The sequence below is a fragment of the Berghia stephanieae genome, chromosome 7 (assembly GCF_034508935.2).
Source record: "Berghia stephanieae isolate SIO BIC M18660-M18661 chromosome 7, UCSD_Bste_1.3, whole genome shotgun sequence".
NCBI classification, from domain to species: domain Eukaryota; kingdom Metazoa; phylum Mollusca; class Gastropoda; order Nudibranchia; family Aeolidiidae; genus Berghia; species Berghia stephanieae.
This window is the reverse complement of record NC_088366.1, coordinates 14,061,127-14,079,125: the sequence shown is the minus strand read 5'-3', so window position 1 is coordinate 14,079,125 and position 17,999 is coordinate 14,061,127. Positions and strand designations below refer to the sequence as shown.

General features: G+C 34.9%; 1 protein-coding gene across 1 annotated transcript; it reads left to right on the top strand.

The window, feature by feature from the left end:
* The first annotated feature begins 2,334 nt into the window (after positions 1–2,334).
* On the top strand, positions 2,335–8,480 carry LOC144976741 (dynein light chain roadblock-type 2-like). The gene is made up of 4 exons (XM_078921115.1): positions 2,335–2,416; positions 5,021–5,096; positions 6,640–6,807; positions 7,637–8,480. The coding sequence occupies exons 1-4, from the start codon at positions 2,414–2,416 to the stop codon at positions 7,681–7,683; spliced, it is 294 nt and encodes a 97-aa protein (XP_078777241.1). The 5' UTR covers positions 2,335–2,413; the 3' UTR covers positions 7,684–8,480.
* Positions 8,481–17,999: the final 9,519 nt, after the last annotated feature.

Here is a 17,999-nt window from a genome sequence, read left to right as displayed (position 1 = left end):
AGCTCTCCTCTTTCTAGGGTTTAATGCAGACAAGTGCCATGTCTTGCACTTGGGATATAGAAACCCGCACCATCAGTACACAATGAGAAATCATGACTCTAGCGAGACAGTCATACTTCAGCCTACTGAAGAGGAAAAAGATTTAGGTGTGTTAGTAGATCAGGAACTGAAGTTCTCTTAGCACATAGAAACCCAAGTAAATAAAGCAAACAGAATCGTTGGCCTCATTAGGAGGTCGTTCACTCATCTTGATAGAGATAACATGAGACAATTGTTCACTGCACTTGTACGTCCCCACTTGGAATTTGGCAATGTAGCATGGGCACCACGACTACAGAAAAACAAAGACCTCATAGAAAGTGTTCTAAGACTCGGGTCATTCCGGGATTCAAAGATCTAGAATACACAGAAAGACTGAAAAAGATAAGAATACCTAGCATGCAGTATAGTAGAGACAGAGGAGACCTAATTGAAGCGTACAAATACACACATAATTTATACTATGTTAGCACGAGCCCTCTAAATCTTGATTCCACCAGCACCACCAGAGGACACAGATTCAAACTCTCCAAAGAAAGGTGTTCTCTAAACCTTAGGCAGAACTTTTTCTCGTTTAGGGTAGTCGACAAATGGAACCGCCTGCCTGCAACAGTTGTCGACGCCCCTTCATTGCAGGCATTCAAGTGCCGTCTTGATGCTCATTGTGAAACAGAAAAATACTGTTTGTAAAGTTAAATTCAGACACCTCCTTCCACTATGTGGCATGCCCAGTTTTGAGAGACTTGAATTATATACGTTCACGAATGCACAAGAGCAGATAAAAGGCTGTAAAAGCCTACATAAATCTGGACTTATATCATATCATATCAAGTTATGGGAAGTAGGCAACAGTGGGGAGTGAACCTGGGACTATGGGTTTCGGCGGGTTTCGTAAGAAAGCAATACCACAAAGTTATGGGAAGGAGGCAGCAGTGGAGAGTGAACCTGGGACTCAGGGAGGTGTACACCAGTGGGAACCTGGGACTATGGGAGATGGATACCAGTGAGAATGGATGCCGGACTATGGGATTTGGGTACCGCGGAGAATAAACCTGTTACTATGAGAAGTAGGCACCAATGAGGATTGAACCTGGAACTGCGAGAGGTAGATACCAATGGACAGTGAGCCCAGAAGGTACTTCTATTTTTCGAAACCTACCGAAATCGTTAAAAGTTATGGGAAGTGGGCACCAATGGGCAATGAACCGGGGACTACGGGAAATGCACACCAGTGGGGAGCGAACCTGGGACTATAGGGGGTGGACAGCAATGGGGATTTGATACTGCCCATTATTTTGACTCTAAAAAATATAATCGTTATTTAAACAAATGATGTTCACATAATCATTATCATTTGAATTTAAGCGTTCAGTCTATAAGGTTTTGCATTATTGGATAAATAGTTGATGATCGTTATTGGTTACATTATATCCAATATTACTCCTAATATTAACACATAGAGGCCCGCTTCCCCTGGAGTCGCCCGCGACTGTTGAGGCCCGCATCGCCCGTCATCGCCCGCGGCCCCCGAGAAAAAACGGATCATGTTTACTTTGTTATTGCAACGAATCACTTCGTTTTATTCTAAACCGGAAACATCGTAAACGTAATGCGATCGTTCTATTTCCGTTTCGTTTTTACCGCACGTTTATATCGTTGATAACAAGTGAGTAATCGAATTCAGAAAAATAGCATTCCCGTACGTTGCGTGGCGCTAGAAATGATGTTTTGGAGAGTGGTGTGGACGATGAAGAGGATTTTGGAAATGAAAGCGATATCGAACTAGAAAGAGAAGATGTAAACGATGGTGGGGATGGACAAGACAAGGCGTTAGCACCTGATCAAGGTGATTCGGACACTGAATCGGAGTCCGAGATTGACGAAAATGACGGGAATGGGGGTGCGGGGAACGAGTTTTTTTTTTTTAATACTTTTTTCCCAATTTATTGAAATCAAAACATGTCATGTTATATATCATTCGAAAGCAAATTTATCTGGCTATAAAAAGGAATTAAAATTATAATTTTATGTCATTTGGTTCTCGTTTAATAATTTTTTAACTTTGTGTTGGTATTTTTTTGTTAAGAGTTATGCCCTTACACTGGGCCTCGGGGAATTTTTTTTTAGTAAACACCGGGCCTCTATGGGTTAACAATGACCTTTATACTGCTTGATACATCACCTTACACACGCACCCCAAAAGTTCAAATGAAGTTTTAAAACCCCGAAAAGTTTATTCATTTTGTGCAATAAAACAGCTAGAAACTATAAAACGTGTTTTCATAGCAATTTAGGCTTTGTACTTCCGCTTCCGTATTCCTTCCTTCCTCGTTCGGCATAGCAACGGTCGATACAGAAGACAATATAACACAAAATGGTAATATTTGTATTTTTAATCAATGTTTTAAATTTTTGTGTGGCCACTATCTAGAATATTCCGTTCAATTGCTTATCAGTACAATATTCTACTTATTAAGTTTATAAATCGTTCTGCAAAATGAGTAAGTAGAGTTAGATTCCAACTCAACTCAACAGTCAACAGAAAAAAAAAACAACAGACGTCTGGAGATGGATTTTCAATTTTAAAGATATACACCTGCCTCCATCAGACCCTATTTTAAATATAAAAATTAATTTTGACAGTTGTGATTTAACATTGTAGGAAAAGATAACTTTTGGGCAGACTTATCAATTATTATTAACTGTATCAAGTTTAATTTTTGTTGTAAGAGTAAGTTGTAAGAGTAAGAATAAGTATGATGGTTCTCATTGTTATTGTAGACGTGTATTGAAATAGGAGGACTAGGAGTATGAGGTTAAGACTAGTGATTGGCTTGTGCTACGAGTATGTGATTTTATAGTAATAATATAGGCCTAATCAAAAGTAATAATGGTTGGAATGATATTAAATTATAACTTTTGTTTTGTAATAAATTCGACATGGATCCCATATCGTGAATAAATTTTTACATCTGGGCGATTTAAATGCTCTACAAGTACATCGGAAATAATTCTGGTACAGAGTTACATTAAAAGCATAATAAGTAATGGCGGGTTCGGATCCTTGATCAACAAAGTTTAGCAAAGCAAGCAAGTTCATAAGTAGTAAGTTAAGGTCGAAGAGTGAGAATGAGAGAGACAGCAAGCTTTTATATGAAGAGCAGAGATGATGTCACAACAGGTCAATTGAGACACGACTCATAACATAGCAAAAACTATTGGGGCACAACCCATAACAAAGTTATCACAACAAAAAGTGACATAGAACCTTCCCCACACATGGAACAGTGCCTGTATCATATACAGCAGGTCTACAAATACTCTAGTTTCGCTCGGTAGCTATTCATTGCTGAGAAATTACTTTTATTACATTTGGGTTATTTTTATCTTTGTCTTTTTTTTAGCCATCATGACAAGACATTGAGCCAATGATGTGCCACCCCATATTTATAATCAATAACCTCAATGAGCAACCAATTTTGTATACTTTGTAATCTTATCTATTATTATTCATTTGGTTTTGTGTCCTAGTAATACAACCCTTGACTCATGACCTTTAGGTTCTTGGTCTGAATCTTGTTGATGTTGGTGCAAACTTAAGTCCTTAGAAACAATTCTTTACTCACATTTTCTTACCAAACTCGGGTGTAAATTGCATTCCTAGCCTTCCAGGATTGATGTGCCTTCTTTAATGCTCGCAGTTGCTGTTGGCTTGAAACCCTTGTAAAGTGATATTTTGTAATTTTTGTGAAAATTGCATGATAAAAAAGCATGCAGTTGGCATATAACATAATATTCTCAGAGGTTTTGTTTTTTTCTTTTCGGCAATTAATTGTGGGAGGGGGGGGGGGGGGGGGGCAAAGTGGCTTCTTGACTTGACTTAGATGCCTTTCGCGTCTCGACCGAAAGATCGGGTCGCCTTGGCTGTTTCCAGTATTTCCTGTGTGAGGTGTCTCCCATATTGCCGGTCCTCTGCTAGGGTTCTCAGATTTTCAAGGTCCCCTGCCGTTATGAGACTAATGCTTTGTCCAAGTGTTGTGAGGTTTTTGTTTAGGATCACGGGGAGTGTTGTGATCGGTCTTCCTCTGAAAAGGTTCCCGTGTTTTTGGAAGTATCCCGACATGGCTTGGTTTGCTGGTATGTTTTTGTCCCTGCGTAGTATGTGACCGAAAAGTTGCCATCGTTGTTGTAAAATGTCAAGGGAGATTGGTCTTTCTTTTGTGATCTTATAGAGTGATTCATTTGAGATCTTTTTGGGGTATTTGATGTCCAGTACCCTTCTTAGCTGTGTGCGATGGAAGGCATCCAGATGTTCTTCTTCGGATTTTGTCAACGCCCAAGTGCCGCAGTTATACAGAAGTACCGGTTTTACAAGAGCATGGTACAGTTTCAGTTTGGTTTTTCTCTTTATTTTGTCACCTCTAATCCATACATTGGTGAGTTTACTGAGTGCGGCGTTTGATAGCTGTTTTCTTCTTTGTACATCCTCGGTGTCTCCAATTAGTGAGCCGACTTTCTTTGTTCTTTTCCATTCCTCTTTGTTCCTCGATATTGTTGTAAATTCGGTTTTATTGGCATTGACTTGGAGGTTATATTTCATGAGGGTATTTTGTATGATGTCTATATTTGCTGGTGTTGATCCAATAAAATCGACATCATCTGCATAGGCGATTTCTCTAGGGATTGCATTCTCAATATGAGTGGCTTCATGATTAAGTTATTGCACTGTGACCCCATTTGAGCTCCACTTCTGCAATTTATTTATTTTCTTTAGGCACGATTATTAACCCCCCAATTTGCTCACTTTGGGCATCTTGGGAGATTCCTGTTGACATCAATCGTTTGTTTGATGTTTTATCTATATTTTTTCATGGAATGCTTAGGTGACAGCATCTGATTATGCTGCACAGAGTGGCATAATTTTGTATTTATTAAAATTGATTTGATTCTAACTTTTTTCTTCTTTTCTTCATTATTGTAGGCTGAAGTAGAGGAAACTCTAAAACGCATTCAAGGACAGAAGGGTGTCATTGGCATCATAGTCGTCAATAGTGAAGGTAAGGAGTCAGTTTAACAATAAATTATTATTGAGTTGAATTTCTTGCCACCCTTTGAATAGGAGGCTAGTCTGTCACAAAGTACTTGACCGGATATTAGAGATTCAACTACCTCGGTAAATCCAGCAGTCATAAAACAGCTTGATTTTCTTGGATTTGATAGTCATTTGCCTTTGACATTAAAAATTGTGTTTTTCACCCAGTGGTGATTGGTTAGCTGAGACCTGGTGAATAGTACAGTGCAACACTGAAATTTTGAACACAGAAATCTTGAATAGTCTCTATTTCACTTTTTAAACCCATTATTTTCATTGTATTGGCAACACGAAAATCTCGAACTCTGTAGAAGGCCAACATGGAAATCTTGAACAAACATTTAATTTAATGTTCAGTGACAACATTCTTTGCCTTTTGTTTGTATTGAATGGAAACGAAAGCTCTCATTACTCTCAGTGAGGTGTTAAATGTGCCAGTCATTGTGTGTGTGTGTGTGTGTGTGGGGGGGGGGGGAGTGGGAATCTTGTATGACCAGTGTCACCTCATTCGAATTCTAATGTGTACCAGTACCAGTGGGAGACTAGCAAGGCAGTGATGGCCTGGGACTGTTACTGTTGCTTATTAATATCAAACAAGTCATTAAGGGTGGGGAATGTGGGGTGAGAGGAGAGGCAAAAGGGAGATAAGTGATAGTGAATAGAAGATATCAGATTCGTAAGTAAAGTCGAAGTGAATTCTTACATTAAGTCAATAGTTGATGATGTTGCTGTTCTTTGTTATTTTAAAAAAAATTGTTGTTGATTTTAAATGGATTGATCTGTAGTTTAAACATAAGAATATAGAATTAGTTGTTGCAAGGTTAACAACATGAATACCTGTTATATGAACAGTATTAAATCTCTTAATTGTAATAGAAGTAATGAAATTGACGTCACTCAGTTATTTGTTATTGTTTTTAGACAGCCATTTTAATGATAAGTTCTCACTAAATATATCAGACTATATAGACACTCAAGGTTTCACATAGTTTTGTGTGTTGGTACATTTTATCCGGCTGATTGTTGTGAGTATTTTGTCTAAATGCATAGCATCAGGACTGTATCGTAGATTTGTATTTAACCTTTCCTTCTGTGACCTCAGCATTTACCCATGATATTTTAAATCAAACAGTGCTGATGGTTCTCCTCAAATCCTCCGAACTCCTCCATTTTGGTATTAGAGGAGGAATTTACTCCCTTTAACAAATCACATTTCTCACAATCTGGCAGTGAGAGACTTGATGCATGGTGGTACAAATAGGTGCAATTTCCCACTCTTTAAAAGTTATCTAAAATATAAATGAAAGAGTATCATTTCAATTTCTCCAAAAGTGGGAGCTAGTGCTGTAGAAATTGGGCTTTAAAGCAATCGTTCAAAATTTTCCTCTTTTTTTTTTTTCTTTTTGTCACCATCAGCACTGATTAAAACAATTGAAAATCTTAATGTTTCAGCCTTATGGTTTACTGAATTACTTTTTACAATTTTCTCTCTTATATTTCGTTATCAGGAATTCCCATCAAAACCTCAATGGACAATTCTACAACAGTGCAGTATGCCAGCCTCATCTACCAGTTGACATCAAAAGCAAGGAGCACTGTCAGGGATATTGACCCCTCCAATGACCTCAAATTTTTGCGCATTCGTTCCAGGAAAAATGAGATTATGTGTGCTCCAGGTAATACTTTGATTTAAGTCAATGTGTACATATTGGCAGGTCTAACATCCAAACCCCCTTATGGGCCAAGTTTAACATTGTTGTGATGGACAATATTTTGCGTCGGTTATTTTATAAGTTCCATTACAACAATGAACCCATAAGGAATTCGGTTGTCATACCTGCAAATAATTGTATGTCGATTTAAATCGATTCGATGCTTTTATTGCGGAGTGAGATTTGTGGGGTTTTTTAACAGCTAAAAACTCAAACTTTGAGCTATTTTTTGTGCTTATGTTTATCTGTACCTGCAGCTACTGATGACTGGTTTATATAGAGCACTTTTTCCCATGTATGATATGACTGGTTCGATTATTGTTTGAATTTATTCATGACTATAGAAAAATTGGTACGATATCAAATGTGTATTTTTTGTCTTGAGAGATGATATTTATTCCCCCTTGTAAACCTTTCTGGTGTCTAAAGTTATAGTTTTTTGTAAGCATTTGGGACTATTCCTCTTAGTTGGATCCTGTACTAACATGTGAATAGGACTTTGAGGTGATCTCAAACTAAGCACATTGAGAGTTTGCTCTTGAAATCTACATTTGTTTCCGAATTTAACCGGTCCCCTTTGTCTTTCTCTGGTATAACAGTAAATCTAGAATTTTTTTCTCCTTTCACCTTTTTCCTTTTTACTGATGCTGAAATGACCTGTAAGTCTTGTAATTGCAGTAAAATTCTTAAAAACAAAAAAAGTGACATTGCTGTATAGGACTGTCTTCTTATTTTATCTTGAAAAAAAATCTCTATTAATGTTTTTATTTTTTTATTTTATTTTCCACACCAGAAAAAGATTATCTTTTGATAGTCATCCAGCAAGACGAACAGAGCTAATTGTCATGACTGTGCAGTTCCAGCATTTAATTGTTTGTTTTATTACTTAACCCATTATCATCATGCGCCAGATATTTGGGAAACAGAATGATATGTTTACGTTGCTTTAATCAGTCTTAATCACTAAAGTCATTTTAATAGTATATTTGATGTCTTTTTTTTTTTTAGCCTATATTGTTACACCATATATACAAACATTGGCCTTTGTCCATTCCTGTGTTACGTTTTATTATTATAGTTTATATAAATATTGACTTCCAGTCATGACTATGACAACAGTAAGATAATTTAAAGATATTGACCGAAGTAATATACTCTTAATGAATCCTTTTTTTTTTCATTGGGATAGGATTAATTGGTAATCATACTTTTATATTTTTAACTTTGATTTGCTCGAGTCTGAATCGGTTTATTAGCTTTAAATATTGCATGTTGCAATGCTCTCTTTAACATTTTATTGAAATAAGCTAAAACAATTTTCAGATGAGTTAAACTGCCTTATATACGCTCTTGGACGCATGTGTCTTTTCTATTGTTTTATTTTTCTCTGAGATCTGAAATAAATTAAATGTGATAACTCTACTTCCCGAAATGACCTGCTTATGATTACAATTACGATCGAGGGATAAGGTTCATATAATATTGCAATCTGTTTGATGCTATATTTTTTTCTCATGACTTCAGTATTCTAAAATGGGTGGTGATTTATTAATGTCCTTTATTAGACATTTGAAAAATGAATTATTCTATGATATGCTTTGTCATTTATTTCAATAAATGTACATATACCACAATTACATTTGCTTATTGAATTTATTTTTTTTTAATATTGGAAATAGTCGAAATCTAAACCCCATTTTGTCTCTTTCCTTCTCAGCTGTCCTCCTTCATAGCTCTCTCAGGCTCAGTCTTTCTCTCTTACTCTTCCTCTCGCTGTCGGATCCTTGAACAAACAAATAACATTTTTTTATCTCAGTCCTGGCAAGGGGTGGAGTTTTTTGACCTCTCGTCGTGGGTGGAGAGGTCACTGCTGCTGTGTCTTCTTGCCCTTTTCTGTTCTGCTTTCCTTTTGCAGGTTGTATTCTGTCTTTGTCATGGAATGAAATTACTTGGTTTTTTCCTCACCTTGGTGAAGGGCAACCAGTCAAATGTGTTATAATTTATTGGTTTGCAATTTTTTTTCCTTGTAAATTATCTCTCTGTCCTATTGTTTTATTTTGAATATAATATTTGGTAGGCATTTGAATGAAATCCTCTCAGTGGAATCTGTGCTTTTGTATAAATAGGATTTTAAGGTGATCTCAAACCTGAGAGTGTGCTCTTGGAACCTATCTCTGTTCCCTCTTTGAACCATTCCCCTTTGTCTTAGTTTTTGTCGAGTCTTGATCTCAAACAATGATTATTACACCCCTATCCTTTTTTTTTTTTTTTTGGGCTATCATTTCTTGGGATCTAATTTAGGGCTGAAGGTTTGAGTCTGTGATTAGGCACTTCATCAGTACACCCGTAAAAAAGAAATGTTCTACACATTTTCCTTGTCTTATCTGAGACATTAAATTAGGAGGCTACGTGGTCTTGTGGTATGGCTGAAAGGTCCAAGATTTGAGTCCCGCTCTGAGCAATGGATTATTGAGTCTTGGAAAAAGGCTCACATTATCTCACTGTATTGTCTCATTCTACATGTTAAATGTTGCTGTAGGCCAGGAACCCCTTATAAAGCGCTTTGACTGTGGTTTGTGGAGATTACGCTATATAAATCTCAAGTTTTTAAAATGTTCAAAAATTCCTTGTGTACAGAAGCATTGCCTTTGTCCAAATATTGTCCTAGCCTTGGACAGGCTGCATGTCTCATCATAAGGGTTAGAAAATATAGTTCCATCATCAGTAGAACTTTAACGACTAAAAAGCGATTAGCGCTAGATGTTTATTGCTGTCATCAGACTTGCCTATTTGAAATGTTAAAAATTCGTAGTATCCAAGGGAAAAAATGAAAAAGTCAATATAAATAGCTTTACAAATCAATACTTTGCCACACCATGATCCAAAAATGTTTCAAAGTCCTGAATATAGGATCTAAGGAACTAACGTTTCCTTTTCAACACAAGATTTATTGAGTCAAAGAGGTGAATGCAGCTCTGTAGCTGGAGCCAAGAATTCGTAATTCTACAAATTTTTCGCAGTACTAGGCAGGTCTGTATCATGGACAAGCGTTATTTTAAAAATCAGTGCTGATCGTTTTCCTCGGATCCATGTAAATCTGCAATTTTGGAGTCAGAGGAGGAATTTCATCCTCTTAAAAAATTACATTTTCCCAATCAAATGTGTGGTGGAACCAGCAGGTACGGTTTCCCACTCTTCAGAAGTTAGCTAGAATATCAATGATAGAGTATCATCTCAGTGACGGGGGTTCGTCCAGTATAAATGCCACCATCAGGACTGAATAATGATAGTGCAATCTTCTTTAAATGGAAAACAAAAGTCCCCTGTCTTAGCAGTGGTAAACAATCTCAAAGCCATTCAATTCCACATGAGAAAAATCCTTCATGTTTTATTTCATCAAAATATATGTCAACGTTTTACTCAACAGAAACTCATGATAACATGGTAACTTAGTTTATAAAAGGATTGGATATTCAGTGAATACATCAGTAAATAATGCAAGCTAGTAGTTATCAACACTTTACAGTAAACCATCTAATTTGACAAACTCAAACTAATCTCTGATTTAACAAACTACAACCTTAAAAAAAGAAAACAATTGGATTCAGTAGTCTGATGTCACGCCGCCTGGCAACGGCGGCCATCTTGGTTCTAAACAAAGAAAATCATTACTTTTTATTCTTCATGCTGGCTAGAAATTTTCAATCCCTTTTCATATGCCTTGTGATCAGAATGTGTATAAGTCAAAACATGATCAAATTCATGGTTTTTTTTTCCTCTGGAAAAGCTTGTATGCTCGCCGGAGACATATTTCATACAGGCGTCCGCCATTCTTCCGATAGTTTAGAGCCAGTATTGCTAAGTTACCATGCGTCATTAGGAAGGAAGTGACGTTACGACTATTGAATCCTATTGATTAACTTTAATGGCAATGACTTGGAATTTGTGAGACCTTGGATATAACAATAACAACGAGATCTGACATTCAGTTCCACCAAGTTAATCCCCAGGTCAATTCGCTAAACATAAAAATCAAAACATCTACGTCATATAGTCTAAAATTCAATAAATATATTCAATGCCCAAATGGACCATCTAATCTGTGCCAAAACGGCGCCACATAATAAGAGTCAATAATAAAATCAAATCAACATACATGCCGGAGAACCATTTTAAAGTAAATGTTTATAATGCAGTGAAATGCATTAAAATTGAAAGAACCTGTAATGACGTTTAAGTTGAATCTTGTATCATTTTTATGATTATAATAAACCAACACGTGGCCTCAATCTGGTATAATGTTGGGGTGAAAATAAATTTAAAGTCTAAAATAATAACTGGATTATAATCTACAGTGGAATCTCGTTAAAATCAACGCAATTTGGCCAGAAAAATTGGTTGACTTTAAGCAATGCTGACTTAATCCATTATCCATGGAACACATGGAAAGAGAACAGAAAATTTGAAACCAGCAAGAGGTTGTAACTTAACTCTCTCCTTACCGACCATTTTCAGTATTTTACCAAAATGGCAGGCTTACCCAGCAGAAAAATAGATTTGTTAAAACTCAAACAAGCTCTCTACAATACAATTTTATGTTCTTATTAATCAAACAAAGACTATTCTTCAAATTTTGTGATGTAAAAAATAAATCTGAATAAGAAAGAATGTATGTTGTGTCGTAACAAACTTGATGATTTTGCTGTAGGTGATAAGGAGAGGGTTAAAGCAGAGCTTGACTTTAACTGTTGAAAATATGTAGATTCCACTGTATTTGCAATGAAAGGATGGTGAATATATGATTCTTATACTCTTGCTTTTTGGAATTCCGGACGTGTTCCAACCACAGGACGAGTATGGGAGTGCACATTGGGAACAAAGTTCGAATTCCAAAATGCAAGATCAAGAGTGTAAGAAATCTTTTATTCTACCCCTCTATCGATTCTGATTTCGTTATCTCTGAATAAAAGACATCTACAAACGTCCTGAAAAATCTGTTCATAGTGAAATTTAACGCTTGATAATCCGACAACACAAATTATTGTTAATGTAAACGTGATATCATTTTAGAGTGAGGGGTAGAATAATGCAAATTTTTATATCACAAAAAACCCGTGGTTGAAAAATAAATTGTGATATTTCCTCTTAAAATTCAATTTTTGTCAGCTTGTTCACACAATGCCCAGCACGACACCTGATTTTTGTATTCAGTTACACACATATCAACTTGTATTATTAAAAATAATATGGCAAGATCTGGTGTTAGATTATCTTCATATATTATGGAACAAATTGAGATTTATGGGTTATATGAATAATAATCAACTGTGAATAATCTTTAGAGAGGAATGTACATGGCTTTAAGTAGCTTTATTTATATAATTATAAGATTTAAGAAGAAAAAAATACAACCTACAGAGTGGCATCGTTAGATGCTATCACCCTTGCATTCTATAAAGGATTATATTGCTAGTCCGTCAAACAAACGTCTGGTGTCAACAGGAATAGACCATAGTGTCCAAAGTGATCAAATTGGAGGTTAATAATCATGCCCAAGGAAAAAAAAACAACGAAAGTGCTTAAAGCAGGATTTGAACTAGGACCTTTTGGGTCTAAGTGTAATACATTGATCACCCACAGAAACTTCACCCCCTTCAATTATATATTTGTGGAAACTCTCAACTGGAAATGCAACAAAATTATAGCCTAATCAAATTGTAGAACTACATTATTAAATATTCCTATCTAACCATCAAATATTTAATTGGTGCTAATAATATATATATATATATATATATATATATATATATATATATATATATATATATATATATTAATATATTATAAATATATTATATATATAGATTATGAATATTATGCATGAGATTAATGACAAAATGAATATAAGTCATATTTTTATAAAATCAATTAATTTATTTAATTGTAATTAAAGCGATATTTCTCTTCTTTAAAAAGTTTCTTCGCTCCAGTCCCCAACTGTTTTTCTCACAAAAATGAGATCATTTCTTTAACAGTACGACATCTACAGTTTTAAGGTAAAAGACTGTAATAAACATTTAATTAGAAAAGAAAAAAAGAGTCGATAATTGTATACTGAATAGAGCAATGTATGACTAACTGTTTAGTCAGATATTGAATTGTGATAAGCAGCGTATCCATTGTTGTTTTAAAAACTGGAACAATATGAGTGTAAAGCAGTGCTTTTGATCTCCTGCACATTATGTAAAGGTTTAAGTACGGTCTTTTAAAATAAAACTTCAAATATTTACATTCGTAAAGTAATGATTTGCTTAATATAAGCCAATTAGAATTAACTTTTATCATTAAAATAAATTATTTTATTTCATTATTAGGTCAGAGTTTTACCATCTGGATCAAAACACAAAAAGCAGTTTTCAAAAAATGCATTTTAACCCTTTGATGGTGAGCTGATGATACTTTTTCTCATTATTAATTACTAAAGTTATAATGAAAGAAAGAACTAGCCATCGTCACCACGAGAGGAATAATAGCAATGAACTTGCAAACTTCTTACTCATCTCTTAGCGCCATGTAATACAGTTCATACTCTTATCTTCAAATATAACTGAAGTGAATTGAACAAAACTGAATATAGCAACTTAAAAATACAAAAACTACAAAATACATAGTAATAGCAAGAAATGAAGTGAGCAGAAAAGTACCAGAGGACAATAGAGAATAAAAACTTTGCGGCAATGAGGATTCAAACACACGACCCTACTGTTATGGCAACACCGCCTGGCTATGAGAGGGGTGCTCTCCAATAGACACAATTTTTTTTCTCTATTGCCTGCTACACTTTTCTACTCAATTCATTTCTTGTTATTATCAATTTAAGAGCTTGCTATTTAAGTGCTTGCTCCGCTCACATAATAATGCTCTTTTTTTTTTCTTGATTTATTCATTATATGAATTGTCAAGATATTATTTTCCTAAGCTGGTCTCAAGAGGAGCTAGACTAATCTATTATCATTTAATTGGCTATAATCATAACATACAATAAATGACAATCATAACAACGGAGACACTTCAATATGTGCAAAGTTCCCTGAGATTAACATTCTTGGATCATTCAACAATAAACAGATTTAAAACATGGGTAAATATCAAACATCAACATAGTAATCAACATTTAAAATAGCTTCAATCGTGGAAACAATTAATGTGCATCTAATTAAAAACCAACAGGGATAAGACACATCATCATGTGTCGTATTCTACACTCTTCTTCTAACATAAAGGCAAGAGCATTAAAACTCCATATTGAATCTCAATATTAAAATGACAGTGGCGTAAACCATTGGTGTACCGTCAACTGGGGCTACTTAGGCCACCCGGGGTTACTTAGGCCACTTACTGAAAACAAGATTGCTTATTTTAAAAGATAAATTACATGTAGCTTTTATCTTTTAAATAATTAGAACCCAACAGATCTAATAAGCACTCATGAATTTAACTTTTTTAAAAAAAAAGCAACCTTTTTTATTCTACTAAGTAGCCTAAGTAACCCTGGATGGCCTAAGTAACCCCGGTTGACGGTACTTATTTGCAAGTCTGATAACCCAGATTGTTATGGATTCATTGTAGTAATGACGATACTCTTAAATCAATGCAAAATATTCTCCATTACAAGATTGTTTTTTAAAAAAAGCCCATAGTTACATGAAGTAATCATGCCTACAAATATGTGCACATAGATGTAAAGTTAAGTAGTTTGTAAGCAATATACACATGGTTAAAATACTTCCTTCCTTGAAATAACCGATAAACTATTGGACACTCGTAACAAAATTAGCAAATTGTAGCGGCCACAGCAAAATTAGCAGGAATACTAAGGCAGACATTTTGTTGGATTAATAGAGTTCATCTCATCTTATCATATTTTGTTCTTTAACATCATTGGAAAGTAACAAGCAATCTTTGTAAATACTCTTACAATAATCTACTGGGATTAACTGACATTTTCAATTTAAAATATTTGAACGATCAAGGAAAGAATACTGGAAATTGGATAGGCTCAGAGCCAAGCATTGTATTTCAGTTTTCCTGCAACAAATCTGATAGTGCGTGAAATCATCCAGTTTTCTATTAAAACCGTAGGGCCTAGTTAGCAAAGAAAAGACCAAAATACTTTACTTTCGACAAAGACAATGACAATGAAGTGTGTAAGAGTTATGAATACATGTGTCATAAATATTTACATCTTCTATTTTATTTTAAATTTTGGATAGGCTAATAAAAAGTCCCCTCTATACAAAGAAACAACTGCAGCTATTTATTTTTGGGTGTGAGTCAGTGTAAACATTTATCAATTTTATTTCATTTGAAACCTTTATATCTGTAGGAGGGAACTTTTTCTTGATTGATAAGAACTTCTCTAAGTCGCTGTAAGATAATGCCCCTTGAGCTATGATGAGGCGACGTCCTCAAATTAAATAGCGTACCAGGTGATATGAAGACCTGTAACCTTCTACCAGATAGATTGCATTGGTCTAAGCTCCAGCATCACAGTTTAGTCTCTTAATAGTAAATAAATAAATAAATAAATAAATATGTAAATGAATAAATAAATAAATAAATAAATAAATAACAACAACAACAACAATAATAATAATAATAATAATAATAATAATAATAATAATAATAATAATAATAATAATAATAATAATAATAATGATAATAATAATAATCATAAACAATAATAATGAATGCAATGAAAATTTAATTGGTCACTGTGCATATAACGGTCATAACGCACGCAATCATATATATAATATATACATACAATTAAATAGATAACAAAAACAAGGTCAACAATGTGAAGACGGTGTGACTGTCTTCATTAAGAATGGACTTGTATTTCTCAATACGATTTTATATATCTCTTGGGGTTTTGTACGATAGGACTAGCAAGTTTGTACAGACCTCATTATGGTTTTAATGGAGAAACAGTAATCCCACTATGAAGGCCAGTGTCTAAAAAATCGTTTGCAAAATATTGTTTTGTTACCTTTTTTAGTCATCTCTACTCATCTAAACATTATCATGGGCTTTTTTTTAAATGCACTTTAATATATTTTCTATTGATGAATTACTGTATGACTTTATCATTCTATATGTAGGACCATCTTATAATGAAGATTATGTATGCATGCAAGCTTTATGGAGTTGGCAGACAAAAGTAAGAAGTTTACGGTAAGCATGATCATACAAACAGATGGATGACAACAAATAAATAAATTCCCTTCATTCATCTCCATGGAAAATTTTCTTTGCAACATATCTAAAAAAAAAAAGAATAAAATAACCTAAATGTTATGCACAGTACAGCACCGTAAGGTGAGCAATAGGGGCTAAGTTTCTTGCTTATGAAGAAAATGAGAGGCCAGTTATAGGGCTCTAGGCTCTAACCCAGGTCCTCTGGGTATGCATGCAATATCTTATCCCCTCTGCCATCTCACTCCCCTAAATTAATGTCATATATTTCAGATCAATCTATGAATTCTAAGGCACTTTAAACTCGTTATCACATTCTACACAGATATGAAGAGATTAACGAATGACTGTAAGAGAAGCTATAAATATAATACAACTTCATAGGGTTTTTTTGTAAGCTTGTAAGCCTAGATACGGTTGTGGTTGTGATATATTCTTTGCGACGTATTTTCCTCGCTTTTTGGGTTTTTTAAATTAAAGTTCAAAGCTGTTATAATCACATTTTTAAAATTAAACCATAAGGAATTCAATAAGATGATTTCTACTGTAATATCATTGAGGGATTTGGTTCTGTATGACCAACTGGGAGAATAAGTAAAACATTGTAAAACTATACTGTCTATGATATGCGTTCTTTAGTCATTTATTTTCCTTGTCCTGGTCAATAATGGTGATATCATTCAAAGTTGTGTGCAATCTCACAGTCAATATGGCCGTTAAAGAAGATGCCATTAACGCTTTCTTTTCATTCTACATTCAATTGACCAACTCTCTGATGAGAAATTAAAAGTATCCTTTTTTTTTCAACATTTGCTCATCAAAGCAAGTACATACACCTTGCATTCAACAAAACCCCAAATGTAATACGTTGAGATTCCTTTTAATTCAGAAAAGTGAGTATTGGTAACAACAAGATATGAAGTGAGTAGAAAAGTGCCAGAAGACAATAGAGAATAAAAAAAATTTTTTTCGCGGCGGTGGTGGGGTTTGAACCTGCGACCTTATTGGTACGACAACTCCGCCTGGCAGGTGAGAGCGTGGCTCTACCGTGTGAGCTATCCACGAACACAAAAATATTCGTTTCAAACCCAAAGTCATTTCTAGATCCCTCTCTCACCCACTTCTTGAGATCGCCGATTCGTTCGCCACCATCGCGAAGTAATTTTGACCAGCAGTTAAGCTTAATAGCCAATATTCTCATCACAAACATATAACATAGAAACGATTGAGACATTGAGTATGCTCCGGTGTATGGGGTGAATTTTTAATTAAGAAAAGTGAGTGGAGCAGGCACTTATGTTGGTAACAACAAGATATGAAGTGAGTAGAAAAGTGCCAGAAGACAATAGAGAATACAAATTTTTTTTTCGCGGCGGTGGTGGGGTTTGAACCTGCGACCTTATTGGTACGACAACTCCGCCTGGCAGGTGAGAGCGTGGCTCTACCGTGTGAGCTATCCACGAACACAAGATTCCGAACTGACCTTATTGTGTCTCAGCTTTACTGTAGAATAAATATCTTCCATTTAATCTCAAAATTACATTTTGTGAATTCATAGATAATCAATGCTTTTCAATGAGAGTAGGCAGCATCAATAGAATGGTGGTTCACTATGCTATAAAATCCCCTTTAAACCTGAGTGAAGTCTGTTCATATTGAGAAATACAAGTGTAATTCCTTTGTGGTCATGATGTGTAATAGGAGTTATAGCAAAACCTTGGAAAGAAACTTAACAAATCCACTGCACAACCCTCGCCCCCCCCCCCCAAAAAAAAAAATATGGAGAAATAAAAAAAAACCCAAAAAACAACCCAAATACAACGCCCCCCCCCCCCCCCCCCAAAAAAAAAAAAAATAAAAAAAAAATTAAAAAAACAAACAAAAAAAAAACCCAAAAA

What these genes read in the sequence shown, in the direction of transcription:
- LOC144976741 (XM_078921115.1), top strand. An exon ending in CATAGTCGTCAATAGTGAAG is followed by an intron (nt 5,097 to 6,639) that starts GTAAGGAGTCAG and finishes TTTCGTTATCAG; the next exon opens with GAATTCCCATCAAAACCTCA. An exon ending in TGAGATTATGTGTGCTCCAG is followed by an intron (nt 6,808 to 7,636) that starts GTAATACTTTGA and finishes TTTCCACACCAG; the next exon opens with AAAAAGATTATCTTTTGATA.